Here is a 12,762-nt window from a genome sequence, read left to right on the forward strand (position 1 = left end):
AGATGATTCTATGTTTCTGCTCAGGTTGACCAGATAGCAGAGTCTTTGCTCAGCACTTATCTTTATATCAGGGCCTTCTAGAAGGTATGGCTGTAGTCCTCTGCATTTCATAGAATGAAGAAATCTGTGAATGGTTTGGCTTGGTAGGGATATTAAAGCTCATGCAGTTCCAACCCTCTGCCATGGCCAGGGACACATTCTGCTTATTGAGGTTGCCAGGCCCCATCCAACCAGGCATTGGGTGTGACATCAAACCACTTCTTCAGGTCTATCACCAGGCTCACAGGGAAGAACTTCATCTTAAAATGTGATCTTTATCTACCCTCTTTCAATTTAAAGCCATTATCAGCTGTCCTATCACTAGCTGCCCTTGTACTCCTCCTTTTGGAAATCAGCTCTAAAGCCATCTCACACCCTCACTTCTCCAGGCTGAACATCCCCAGCTCTCTCACGGTTTTCTGATAGTATCAGTGCTCCACTCATCTGACCATCTTTGTGACACTCCTGTTGGCTCACTCCAGCAGAACTATATCAGATCTGGAAGCATGCCTTGCCAGGTCACGTTTAGATTTGCATCAACCAACACTACATGACACTTGGACATCGAGCCATTAACCACAAATCTTTGAGTGCAATCATTCTTCCAATTCCATATCCATATCCCTTTCAAGTGAATTCATCATATAACTACTTCTCCAGTTTCAGGAGAAGGGTGCATGGTGGGACAGAGTCAAGTCCTTGGCCAACTCCAAGCAGATGACAGCATTCGGTCTTGCCATATGGAGACATGCCATAACCCCATTGTGGAAGGCCATCAAATTGTTCAGGAATGTTAGTGAGGCCATGTCGGCAGGCACCAATCACATCCTTACATTCCATGAGCTTTTGCATGCATTCCAGGGATATCTGGTCCATAATCTTGCAGAGCTGTAAGGTGAGACTGATCAGCCTGTAGTTCCCTGGCTCTGCCTCCTTTTGTAATTACTGGGGTAATGTTTCCCATTTTTCTGTCACTGGGATCTTATCCTGGCCAACATGACTTCTGAAACATGATTAATATCCTGGCCACTTGCATCTCTTCAGGTTCTGTGTATTCCTGCATCTTCATGTTCTTTATATTGTCTCAAGCCTAATCTTCTCTACAGTGAGTTGTCATCATTCTCCCAGTCCATGACTTGCCCTCTGTGGCTTGGGTGATGAGGCTAGAGCACTTGCCAGTGAAGACTGAGACATTTGTGGAAAGAAGCCTCTCCCTGATCGATGGTTTTTCTCACAAAATTCTCAGCTCTTAGTGCTGCCCCAATCACTTCCAAAAAAAAAAAAAAAAACAACCAAAGGATGCCACCTTTGTGACATCCATCTTCTGAAACTCCTACAACTTTAGTGTCACAAACACTTTGTTCTGAAAAGCCTTACAGTTGCCATCTGCATCTGGAGCTGTCAGGGCAGGTCGTTCTCCCCACCTCCCTGCTTTGCAGACACAAAGGCAGACCCAGGGTCTCTAGGAAGGTAGAGGACAGGTCACCCCAATCTGCATATGACTGTGCCCCATCATAGCAAAACACTCAATACCAATGAGACCCGTAGAGGTCTGCAGGTAATTCCATGCTCCCTACAACTTTCCTGAAGGTTCTGCCAGCAACATCTCCCAGCTCAAGAACTGTACCCACTCAACTTTACCTCAGACAAGGCACATGTGAAAAATATTCCTGGCTCTTTGGAATCTAGGAGAAAGCTTTTCCAGAAAGAATAGCTCTACAATGACTGATTGCTCCACACAAAGCATTTGGAAGTTCTCGTTATTTTGCTTTTACACATAAGAGTCCCTCACATTATAAAAGCAGAGTTTATAACTGCAGCACAACACACCGTGAGGGCTTCCAAATATACCATGCCACGCTGCCTTCATTCAAAAAGTCCACTATTATACATGGGTGAGAGAATCCTTCTTAAAAGGAAGATACAATACTCAGAGTTCAAAGAGAAGAAGAAGAAAAGGCAAAAAGGAGAATGCAGTTGTCTAACAGAAAACACAGAAAGTCATAACAGCACATCTTCCCACTCCCACCAAGAAACCTCTGTATTCAGAAACAACAATAACAAGTCCAAACCCAAAGTCCCTTTTCTGATTTCATCTCAATTCCACCTTCAGAAAAAGTCCCTTGAATCAGCTTGTGGAGTTTCCCTACAATCTAACCCAGAACAAGGAACATGTTCTCACAACTCTGTTTGATTACAGCCTATAAGTAGGCAATTCCATGTGCCATAAGTCAAGCTTTTGAGTCAGAAGACCAGCCTGGCCAAACAGGAAACTCTCTGTGAAGCTCCAGAGGAAAAAGAAATGGTATGACATCTGGAAGCAAGGTTTGGCATTGCAGGAAGCTTACAGAGCTGTGGTTCATATGTGCATGGAGAAGACACGACAGGCCAAAACTACATCACAGTGGAAACTGGCCTGTGTTGTTTTAGGTGACAAGAATGGCATTTTTAAGTACATTTCCAGCAAGTGAAGGTCAAAAGAAAACATTAGACTGCTACTTGTGGGAGGTGATCCCTCCTGAGAGTAACAGGGACTGAGAAGAAGTCATTCTGTGCTTCTCTTGCCTCAAGTTTTAATTTAATCGTTAGCCCCCAGGGCTGCCCAGACCCTGAGCTGTCTGACTAGCAGCTAGACAGTGTCCTTCCAGTGTGCAAAAAGGGCACGAGGAAAGAAACAGGCAACTACAGACCTGTTGGTCTCGCCAACAGGTGAGAAAACAGCTCCTGGAAAACATATGAAGAAGATCATACTGGGTACAAAGGTCACCTGCCTCATTAATGAAGAGAAGGCGGTGGATGTAGTTTTTCTGGATTTTAGTCTAAATTGGGCAAGCAGAGGCTGGAGGGCAGCCCTGCAGAAAGGTAGCTGCTGGAGGTACTGGTGGGCTGTGGGCTCAGTAGAAGCCAGCAGTGTGATCTGGCAGCCAAGATTATAAACTTCATCCTGTTGGCATCAAAACCATCACAACCAGTCACTCACAAGTCTTGATTATCCTCCTGCATTTAGCATTGGTGTGGCCCCACCTTGACTACTGTGTGCTCTGCTGGATGCCACAATTTAAACAGCATGTGAGGGTCAGCTTCATAAAAAGGGGAGGTAGACAGGAAGGCAATGAACTCTTCTCCCTTATATCCAGTAATAGTGGGTAAGGTTCATAGCCACACCACTGGAGAAACAGACTTGATACTAGGAAGCATTTATTTCCTGAAAGAGTGGCCAAACACTGCAACAGGCTTCCTAGGGAAGTGGTTGATGACCCAAGCCTGCCAGTGTTTAACAGGCATTGTACAATGTCCTTAGAAACATGCTTTAACTTCCAGTAAGCCCTGAGGGGTCAGGCAGTTGGACCAGATGATCACTGTAGCTGCCTTCAAAATGAAATATTTCTAGTCTGGTCTGGTCCATTGCAATTTATCCAAATACCATTTGTGATGCTGCCTGCATCCCAAGGAGACAGCCCATCCCATCACTCCTTATGGGCAAATGAAAGACCTCATTCTCCCTTAAGGACAATGAGACTGCTGTAATCAAAAGGTCAAAACAACTTTCCTTCTCCTTTGCTGGAATGGTGTGCAAAGGCTGGATATGTGCAACTGCCTGATTTGGTGTCTAGCCTTTGAGCAGCGTAGGCAGGCACTCAGCTGAGGTACAGACAGACAACGTGACCAGCAGAAGAAAGCACACAGAGCCCACCCAACTCAGACAGAGGCAACCAGAACCCAGAGGAGAAGGAGCTGCATACTCACACCACACTGTTACACGGTACTCACCATGCCCTTGCTTTCATGACTCACGCACTTTAGTGAGGTTGTAGTTTATCTGCCTGACTGTGTTATTCGGTTACAGCAAGAAGGAATTGGTCCATAGTCCTGTCTGCCAGCAACTGAGACAAAAAAATTAACCAAGATCCTGGAACAAATCTCAATTTCAAAACATTTAAGAAATGGCTGTAACAGAGCAGAAACATGCAGTTCCCTGAAAGAGAGAGCTTTAGGTTTTTTCGTTGGATTTGTAAATTTTTTTTGTTTGGTTGGTTGGGTTTTTTTAGCAGGTGAAGTCAGTATTTTCTGTCACTTTGTTTTTACGGGAAGTCACTGATGCCAACTCTAAATACAGCAGGGATCCCTTACAGTCATGAGACACTAAACCTCCGTCTGTGCCAACACCATGCTAGTTAAAGGACAGACTATTGAACTGTTCTGCAGAACGCACCCCATGGCTGTCTGGTGCCACATCCTCCACAGTGAGAGTGCCACGGGGGAAATCTTGCTCATTGTTGGTACCCCCACCTGTGGCATGAAGCTGTGGTGGCAGGCTGGGGAGGATGGGCTTCAGGAACTTGAACTCACTGTTGCCAGAGCCCGTTGTGAGGTTGATCTCGTAGCAATAGGCGTGGGGCAGGGTCCCTGCAGCAGCTGCATCAGCCAGGCTGCTCTGTAAGTTGCTGGCACCATAAAGCACATGCCCATCCTTCATCTGCTTTCTCTTGCACACCTTGCGAACGACGAAGGCTGCTGTGGACACCAGGAAGAGGAGTGAGACGAAGACCAAGGAAATTATTAAATAGATTGTCAAGGAGGCACCTTCATTCTCTTCTGTGGACAGGCTGCTGTGTGGTAGGCGCACGTCCGAGAAGTCACTGAGCAGGAGGGCACTCAGTGCCACAGTGGCTGACAGTGGTGGCTGCCCATTGTCTCGCACCAGTATGATGAGCTTCTGCTTCACAGCGTCTCTCTCTGTCACTGATCTCCTCAGTCGCACCTCCCCACTTTGGGCACCCACCGCAAAGAGCCCAGGATCAGAGGCCTTCAGCAGGTGGTACGAGAGCCATGAGTTCTGCCCTGAGTCAGCATCAACGGCCACCACTTTAGTGATGAGGTAGCCTGCCTCAGCTGAAATGGGCACCAGCTCACTGGATGCAGGGCTGCTGTCCTGCGAGGGGTACAGCACCAGTGGGGCATTGTCGTTCTCATCAACCACAGAAATGTAGACAGCAACACTAGCACTAAGAGGAGGTGACCCTGCATCAGAAGCACGCACCAAGACCTCGATCTGCTTCACCTGCTCATAGTCCAGGGGCCGCAGCACAAACACGTCTCCATTCTCAGAGTTCACAGAGATGCAGGAGCAGGAAGGCTGCTCTGTAAGGTGGGCTGGGACCAGGGAGTAGGTCACCTTGCCATTGAGCCCCACATCAGCATCTCCAGCAATGACGGTCCCAACAAGCACTGTGGGAACATTGTTCTCACGTACATACATGGTGTATGATGTCTGGCTGAACACAGGTGCATTGTCATTCACATCAGAGACGTCCACTGTGAAGGTCTGGGTGGTTGTGAGAGGAGGTGATCCCGCATCTGCTGCTGTGACTGTCAGGATGTACCGTGCCATCTCCTCCCTGTCCAATGCACTCACAGTCACCAGCTCAAAGTAATTCTTATAGGCTGGCCGCAAGGAGAATGACAGCTGGTCCTCAAGGGCACAGGAGATCTTCCCATTGGCACCAGCATCTCGGTCCCTGACAGTAAACAGGGCAACGACTGTCCCAGGCAATGTGTCCTCAGGGAGGGGGCTGCTGAAGGAACTGATTATCACCTCTGGTGCATTGTCATTCACATCCACCACCTCCACCAACACTCTGCAGATTGCTGAGAGGCCCCCACCATCTGTTGCTTGAACACTGAGCTCATGTTTCTCTGCTGCCTCAAAGTCCAGAGGCTTTGTGAGTTTAATTTCACCACTCATGGGGTCAATCACGAAAGCTGAGTAGCTCTGGTCTCCTGCTTGGCTGAACTGGTAGGAGATGTCCCCATTAACTCCTATATCACGATCTGTTGCCGCTACTCTGAGAACAACAGAACACTCTGGGGCATTTTCCAAAACCTGTGCAATGAAAACCTTCTGTATGAATGTGGGAGCGTTGTCATTTACATCTAGAACGACAACGTCGATTTGGGTGGTCCCACTCCTGGGTGGAGAGCCCCCATCCACGGCAATGAGATTGAAACCCAACTCTGCCTGTTCTTCTCTATCGAGTGGCTTTTCCAGGACTAGTTCAATATATTTCGCGTCCTGAGACTGACTCCCAAAGTCAACACTAAAGTACTCATTTTCGGGAGAGATGCCATAAGCCTGGATGCTGTTGCTGCCAACATCCAGGTCGCGAGCCCCCTGCAGAGGAAAACGAGAGCCAGGGCTGCTCGTTTCCAGTATCTTAAGAGTGACCCGTTCCTCCGGGAAAACGGGCGCGTGGTCATTGATGTCCTCCACGGCCACCTCCACCCGAAAGAACTGCACGGGGTTTGCCAGCAGGAGCTCGAAGGGCAGCGTGCAGGTAGCGGACTGCCCGCACAGCTCCTCGCGGTCCAGCCTCTCGGCCACGACGAGGCGGCCGCTGCCCGGGTCTAAGCGAAAGTGCTGCCGGCCGTCCTCCGAGAGCAGGCGGGCGCGGCGAGCCGAGAGCTGCGCCGGGGCCAGCCCCGCGTCCTCCGCCACGTTGGCTACCACGGAGCCGCTCTCGCTCTCCTCGGCTACGGAGTAGCGGATGGGCTCGGCGCGAGCGTGCGGCAGGGAGAGGAAAGCACAGAGACAGAGCACTTGCCTTGCGGTCTCCATGGCGGGGCGGCGGACAGCCTCCGTGTCGGGGATGGCCTGCGCAGTCCTCTGCGGTAAGCGGCGCCCGGCTGCAGCGCGTCGGAAAGGCGGGCGTGCGCCCTTCCTATGTCTGAGTCCGACTGGCGGTCCGGAGCGCGGCCGCTGTGCCCCTTCAGCGGGTTGTAGGGGATTCTGGTCGTCCCCGCTGCCCAGCTCGCCTCTGCCGGGCTTGGGTCGGCTCGACTGCGTTGGGCTGGGCAAAGCAAGTGTGGGCTCAGCCGCCTCCCCTCTCGCAGCCTCTGTCTATCGCCTTGGCCGGCAGCACCACCCTGCGGCCCTATGTGGGACTGCGCCCGCTCCCGCCAGCTTCCTTCTCTATGTGCTAGCCCCGGCAGACGAATCCGTGCGTGGCTCCCGGGCGCTTGCCCACTCTGGGGTCCCGCGGCAGGACATGTACACACATCGCAGAGAGCCCCGCGGGGCAGCGGCTGCATCTCGAGCTCCCGGGCATCTCCGGCAGCTGTCTCGCGGCTTTGCCAGCTGCCAGAGCCCGCGGCTATCAATGTCTCGGAGGCGAGGCGTGGATAGCCTGGCCGCCTCAAAGCCGTGGTCGCGCAAGAGGAAGACTGATGACACCTGTCCTGACTGGGTCCTCCTCGGGCACCGGGCAGTTGCTCTTCTGCTTCGCTTGAAGGACGTGTCGGAAAAGCTGTCAACAAACGTTATGCCGGATGTAGTGGTGGTGGAAAGTGCCGTTTGTCCCTGTTCTCGCACCAGCACGGCCAGCCACTGCCGGGACGCGTCCGTCTCCGATACTGCCGGCACCGTGTGCACTTCGCCGCTGTGCAGCCCATCGCGGAACAGCAGCGAGTCCGTCGGCTTGGCCAGATCGTACGTCAACCACGCATTCTACTCCTCTTCCGCGTCCATCGCCATCACCTTGGCCACCAGGTTGCCCGCCCGCCTCCTGTCAAGGTTTGAGTACAGCGCGACTGGAACACTGGTGTTCTCATCCCGCACTTGAATGAGCAATCCATGTGCGTGGCATCGCCCGGTGCCACTTTGTAGGCGTGCACTTCCTCTTAGTCCAGCAGACACCTGCACGTTTCGCCTCTCCGAGTCCACGAGAGAAATGATGCTACCTGTGGTGCCGGCTCCAGCGCATATCTCAGACGGGCATTGTTTCTCGCCTCTGCGTACGTGGCACTCAGGCGGCCCAAGGTAGTCCCCTCCGGCTCGTTTTAGCTCAGTGCTGGTCCCGTCCCGCACACTGACGAAGGCTATGCTGTTCAGTGGGATGACTTTTTCCCAGTCATTCCTGTGTCTAAATCGTTAGCAGGCATCACCATCACTAAGGTACCCTGGGACCTATTTCCTAATACCGAGATTTTACTCAGCTTCTTGGAACCTTCCTCCAGTTTCTGAGAACGGCCTGCTGATTTCCCCTTCACAATGTCCACGGATTTATTTCGGAAATCCTGCTCTTGAGGCAGCTGTTTTCTAGGACATGGATTATGGCAAATACTCTTGGAGAAAGTACCTGGGGGAGGTCCGAGTAGGTTTTATTTTCTGTCATCAGGCATTTGACTTTTAAAAATGTGTGAGTGACGGGAAATATCACATTACCTTATAGATCAATACCAATTAATGAAAAGAAATGAAAACAGAAAGCTTCTTGACGTCCTATATTCTACTACGCCTCAAGTTAATTCTAAACTGTTTAGTTTATTTTGCTGTAAACCCACAAATGGTACGTTTAATTCTCTACTAGTTTCTACTCGATGAAATGTTAATTCCAACCTTACGTTATGGAAAATAAAATTGAATACATTGCGTAATCTCACTCTTTACAATATGGAGACCCGGTAAATTTCTGGTCACACATAGAAAGTGTGCCAATATCAGCTGTTTTTAATGTAACCGGCTTCGGCTTGCTACTAAGGAATTTCTTTGCAAGCACCACTTCATTTTGTTTAGTATCTGCTTGTCCTGGTGTTGAACAGGCTGAAGAAAATTAAGACATGGTTAAAGATTTCTCTCCAAAAGAAAAACAAACAAACAACAACAAATAAAAGATTATGTGGGAAAAAGTTATCTTGAAGACCTGCCTCCAGTGTTCAGTATTTCCCATTTAGAAGCAGTAGCACTCTCACAATCATACAAGTCTCGGTGTAATCATCATGAGTTACAGTTCTCCTCCTTCATCCATATCATAATTACAAAATACCTACATGAATAAAGAACTGCTCAAGAGAAGAGTGGTTTTGCTCACACAGGGAAGCTTTGTACCTCCCTGGTACTTTTTGGTGGGTGTTTGGTCTCTGTTCCCTTTTCCCTCTGAGGACGTTCATCAATGAGGACAGGCGTGCTTGTCTCTCTCTTCACTTACTACCGGGTGAGTCAAGGGTTTTGATCAGAACTGACATGTAGCTCCAACCCCCTGCTCGCAGTGCAGGCTGCTTCTGCGGGGCCTGGACCCACACCTTCGGGGAGGGGAGCTTTGCCCTGCAGAGAACAGAGTGGAGGTTATATTTGGGCTTTGATGGTAAGCAGACAGCAGCGAGAAACTTTAGGGCATGTCTTACACCACTGCCTGTGTGACACCACACTTCTCTACCCAGAGCCAAAGAGAAATTTGGACTTGGTGGTGGGTCTCTGACCTGAACAGGGAAAATCTAACGCTAGAAAGCATCCTCCACTGCGGATATGACAAAGGTAAACCTTTATGAGTCTGAGGAAGTAATTTAAGATGGTAAGAGCCCGGAATAAAACCATTCTCTCACTAACACTAAATGTGGTTTAATGTTGCTGTATCAAGGTGGGTCCTGGTCTCCCCTGAGGCTACTGCACCAGGTTCTGAGAACCTGCAATATGTCCTCTGTAATTATGATACATGAAAATGTGACTGTAAACAAAAATTACGGGTTTTGGGGTCTTTAAATATATATGAGGTCCTCAGCCTCATATCTGTTCATGCTTTGGACCATTGTGAAGTGCTAGATGGATCCCCAGAAACTAGTAACCGCATATTTAGAGGGGACTTGGGCCTCCTAGGAGACTGAGAAGGAAGTGCTTCAATGATCACCTCTTATCTCCCCTATGCTCTTTGAACAGCCGAAGGTTAATGGATGCCTCAGACATGACTGCACTCTGAGTTCACAGCAACATTGACAGCTGATAATGTCTGGCAGCAACCGCAAGGTCAGAAAAAGGCCGTGAGGTTGCGTTGTAAAGTCCAGATAATCATATTTTTCTGGACAATACTATTGATGCAAGCCACAAAAAATGTAAGAGAATTCAATGGCAGAGGTCCCCACCTCCGTGGCCTCCAGCAGCTTATCAGACAGCCCAAGCTCGGCACTGCCACCACCCTGCTGAACAGCACTGGCAGCCCCGAGCACCAACTCCTAACAGCAGTGCAGGGGACATAATTAGCTACGTGACACCCCTTCCCACTGTTGTCTCCGCAGTCCCGGTTGACTCCGGACAGGATCACTACATTCCCAGTGCTAGCAGACGTGTCCCTAGGAGGTGTGTACCTCTTGCTCTGGATCCGTACCGGCTCTACACACTGCATGGGTCACAATTCTATACCTCTAAGTCTCATATCCCCTTGGCCCAGCTGCCCCCTCTGTGAGCCCACAGATCAAGCCCACCAGACTTGATCTAACACTAATGCTCAAAGCACAGAGCTGGGGTGGAGAGGCGTGGTTATTCAACACTTCGGGAGCATCAGCTCCTCAACGTCGATAGTCGTTACTGTCAGTCACACCCTACCGCCGCGCTGCTTCCTCCCCGCTCCCCCCGTCGTCGCTAGGTCCCTCACCTGTGCAGACCAGCCGCCTCCCTCTCCGGGGATAGCCGCGTCTTGTGAGCACACCGAACTCCGCTGTTCGCCCTGGCCGGCGGGCAGCCCGGCGGGGAAGCAGGGCAAGAGGGGCCTTAGGAACCGAAACTCGCTGTTGACGGTCCCAGTGGCGAAGCAGACGTCGTACAGGTAGCTGCGGGGCAGGGAGCCCTCGTTGCTATCTGTGGAAGCCGTCGGAAACGTGGGCAAGGACTCCACTTCACTCTGCCTGGCCTGCCGCACCTTCATGGCTAAGGCGCCCACCGCGGTGGCCAGAAATAGCGCCGACACGCAGGCCAGGGAGGAAATGAGGTACAGAGTCAGCGGCCCGTCTGGCTCAGATGCTGGTACCTCCTCGCTCACTCGCAGATGGGCATCGGAGAAGCCGTCCACGAGGGTGATGCCGAGGGTGGCAGTGGCGGAGCGCGGCGGCTGCCCCTGGTCCCGCACCAGGACGACCAGCCTCTGCCGGGACGCGTCCTTCTCTGACACGGCCCGCACCGTGCGCACCTCGCCGCTGTGCAGCCCCACGCGGAACAGCCCCGGCTCCGATGCCTTTGCCAGCTCGTACGACAGCCACGCGTTCTGCCCCGCGTCCGAGTCCACCGCCACCACCTTGGCCACCAGGTAGCCTGCCCGAGCCCAGCGCGGCACCAGCTCACCCGTCGCAGCACTGCTATCGGGAGGTGGGTGCAGCACGAGAGGTGCGTTGTCGTTCTCGTCCCGCACTACCACGCGCAGCACAGTCTGGGCGCTGAGGGGCGGCGAGCCGCCGTCGGTAGCTCGTACCGCCACCTCGAAGGCGCGCACCTCCTCGTAGTCCATCGGGCGGAGGATATAAACATCCCCATTTTCTGAGTTGACCGACACGACGGGCTTCTCCTTGCCTTCCTGCTGCACCAGCGCGTAGTTTATGCGGGCGTTGCTCCCCGCGTCGGCGTCCGTGGCGTTCACGCTGCCTATCCGGAGCATGGGGCTGTTGTTCTCAGTGACCGACATGGTATAACCCTCCTGGGTGAACTCTGGGGAATTATCATTCACGTCCGATATCTGCACAAAGAGGTTTTTCCGGGAGCTGAGCCTCGTCGTGCCCCAGTCCGTGGCTGTGATGGTGATGTTGTATTCTGCTGTCGTCTCCCTGTCCAGGACCGCGTTTGTTCTCAGTTCGTAGCAGTTATCAAACGTCCGGGTGAGACTGAAGGGCAAGTCCCCGTCGATCGAACACTCTGTCCTGCCGTTGTCCCCGGAGTCCCGGTCCTGCACAATGAACAGGGCCACCACGGTGAGGGGAGGAGCGGCCTCAGCGATAGAGGCTGTGAGGGAGGTGAGCGAGATCTCCGGAGCGTTGTCATTCATGTCCAGGATCTCCACCTGCACTTTGCAATGCGCCGACAGCCCCCCGCCGTCAGTGGCTTTTACCACCATCTCGTGGGTTTTCGCTTCCTCGAAATCCAGGTTGCCCGCTACCCGTATCTCCCCGGTGGCGGGGTTAAGCTCGAAGAGCTGCCGGGACCGCTCCGTTGTCTGGGTGAAGGCGTACCGCACTTTCCCGTAGGACCCTTCGTCGGGATCAGCGGCCGTTACTCTGACCACCAGCTGCTCCGGAGGGCTGTTCTCGGTCACGCGCACCTCGTAGACCTCCCGAGCGAAGACTGGGGTGTTGTCATTGGCATCCATCACCACGATCCGGACCTGAGCCGTCCCTGACCTGGGTGGCGACCCCCCGTCGGTGGCCGTGATAAGTAAATTCATCTCTCGCTGTTCTTCGCGGTCCAGCTGGTGCTGTAGGATGAGCTCAGCATATTTCATTCCATTTTTCCCTGTTTCCAGAGCGAGGGAGAAATGTAAATTTGATCCAAGGCTGTAGTTCTGCAAGCCGTTACTGCCCACGTCCTGGTCTTGGGCGCTTTCCAGAGGGAAACGGGACCCAGGGGATGCCGTTTCCAGAATCTCTAAAACCATCTCCTTCTCCGGGAACACGGGGGAGTTGTCGTTCACATCACGAATCTCCACCTCCCCTCGGATCAGCTGCAGCGGATTTTCAAGGAATATCTTAAAGACTAGCGTGCAGATGTCCCTCTGCGGACAGATCTCCTCTCGGTCCAGAGACTCCTTTGCAGTCAAGACTCCGGTGTTTTGATTAAAGAGGAAAAACTGCTCGTTCCCCTCGGATACAACACGGGCATTGCGAGCCACAAGCTGGCTCGGAGAAACCCCTAGGTCCTTTGCTATATTGGCGACAAAGGAGTCTTTCTCCATTTCCTCCTGCAGAGAATAGCGA

General features: G+C 52.0%; 2 protein-coding genes across 2 annotated transcripts; both read right to left on the minus strand.

Annotated features, from left to right (window-relative positions):
• Positions 1-3,065: 3,065 nt before the first annotated feature.
• On the minus strand, positions 3,066-6,679 carry LOC117436729 (protocadherin beta-15-like). Its single transcript, XM_034066836.1, has one exon. It carries the CDS (start codon positions 6,653-6,655, stop codon positions 4,211-4,213), a length of 2,445 nt encoding a protein of 814 aa, XP_033922727.1. The 5' UTR covers positions 6,656-6,679; the 3' UTR covers positions 3,066-4,210.
• Positions 6,680-8,372: 1,693 nt separating this feature from the next.
• On the minus strand, positions 8,373-12,498 carry LOC101870878 (protocadherin beta-15-like). Its single transcript, XM_034066794.1, has 2 exons — positions 10,461-12,498; positions 8,373-9,139 (listed from the first exon to the last, which is right to left on the minus strand). Exons 1-2 carry the CDS (start codon positions 12,441-12,443, stop codon positions 9,035-9,037), a joined length of 2,088 nt encoding a protein of 695 aa, XP_033922685.1. The 5' UTR covers positions 12,444-12,498; the 3' UTR covers positions 8,373-9,034.
• Between the last annotated feature and the right edge of the window lie 264 nt (positions 12,499-12,762).

The sequence above is a fragment of the Melopsittacus undulatus genome, chromosome 10 (genome assembly GCF_012275295.1).
Source record: "Melopsittacus undulatus isolate bMelUnd1 chromosome 10, bMelUnd1.mat.Z, whole genome shotgun sequence".
In the NCBI taxonomy this organism is placed as follows: Eukaryota; Metazoa; Chordata; class Aves; order Psittaciformes; family Psittaculidae; genus Melopsittacus; species Melopsittacus undulatus.

Bases quoted from the DNA above. Each gene is read 5' to 3' on its own strand.
- LOC117436729 (XM_034066836.1), bottom strand. From the start codon at position 6,655: ATGGAGACCGCAAGGCAAGTGCTCTGTCTCTGTGCTTTCCTCTCCCTG.
- LOC101870878 (XM_034066794.1), bottom strand. From the start codon at position 12,443: ATGGTTTTAGAGATTCTGGAAACGGCATCCCCTGGGTCCCGTTTCCCT. The intron at 9,140-10,460 runs GTGAGGGACCTA...TGTTCTCTGCAG, and splicing joins GAGGCGGCTGGTCTGCACAG to GGCAAAGCTCCCCTCCCCGA.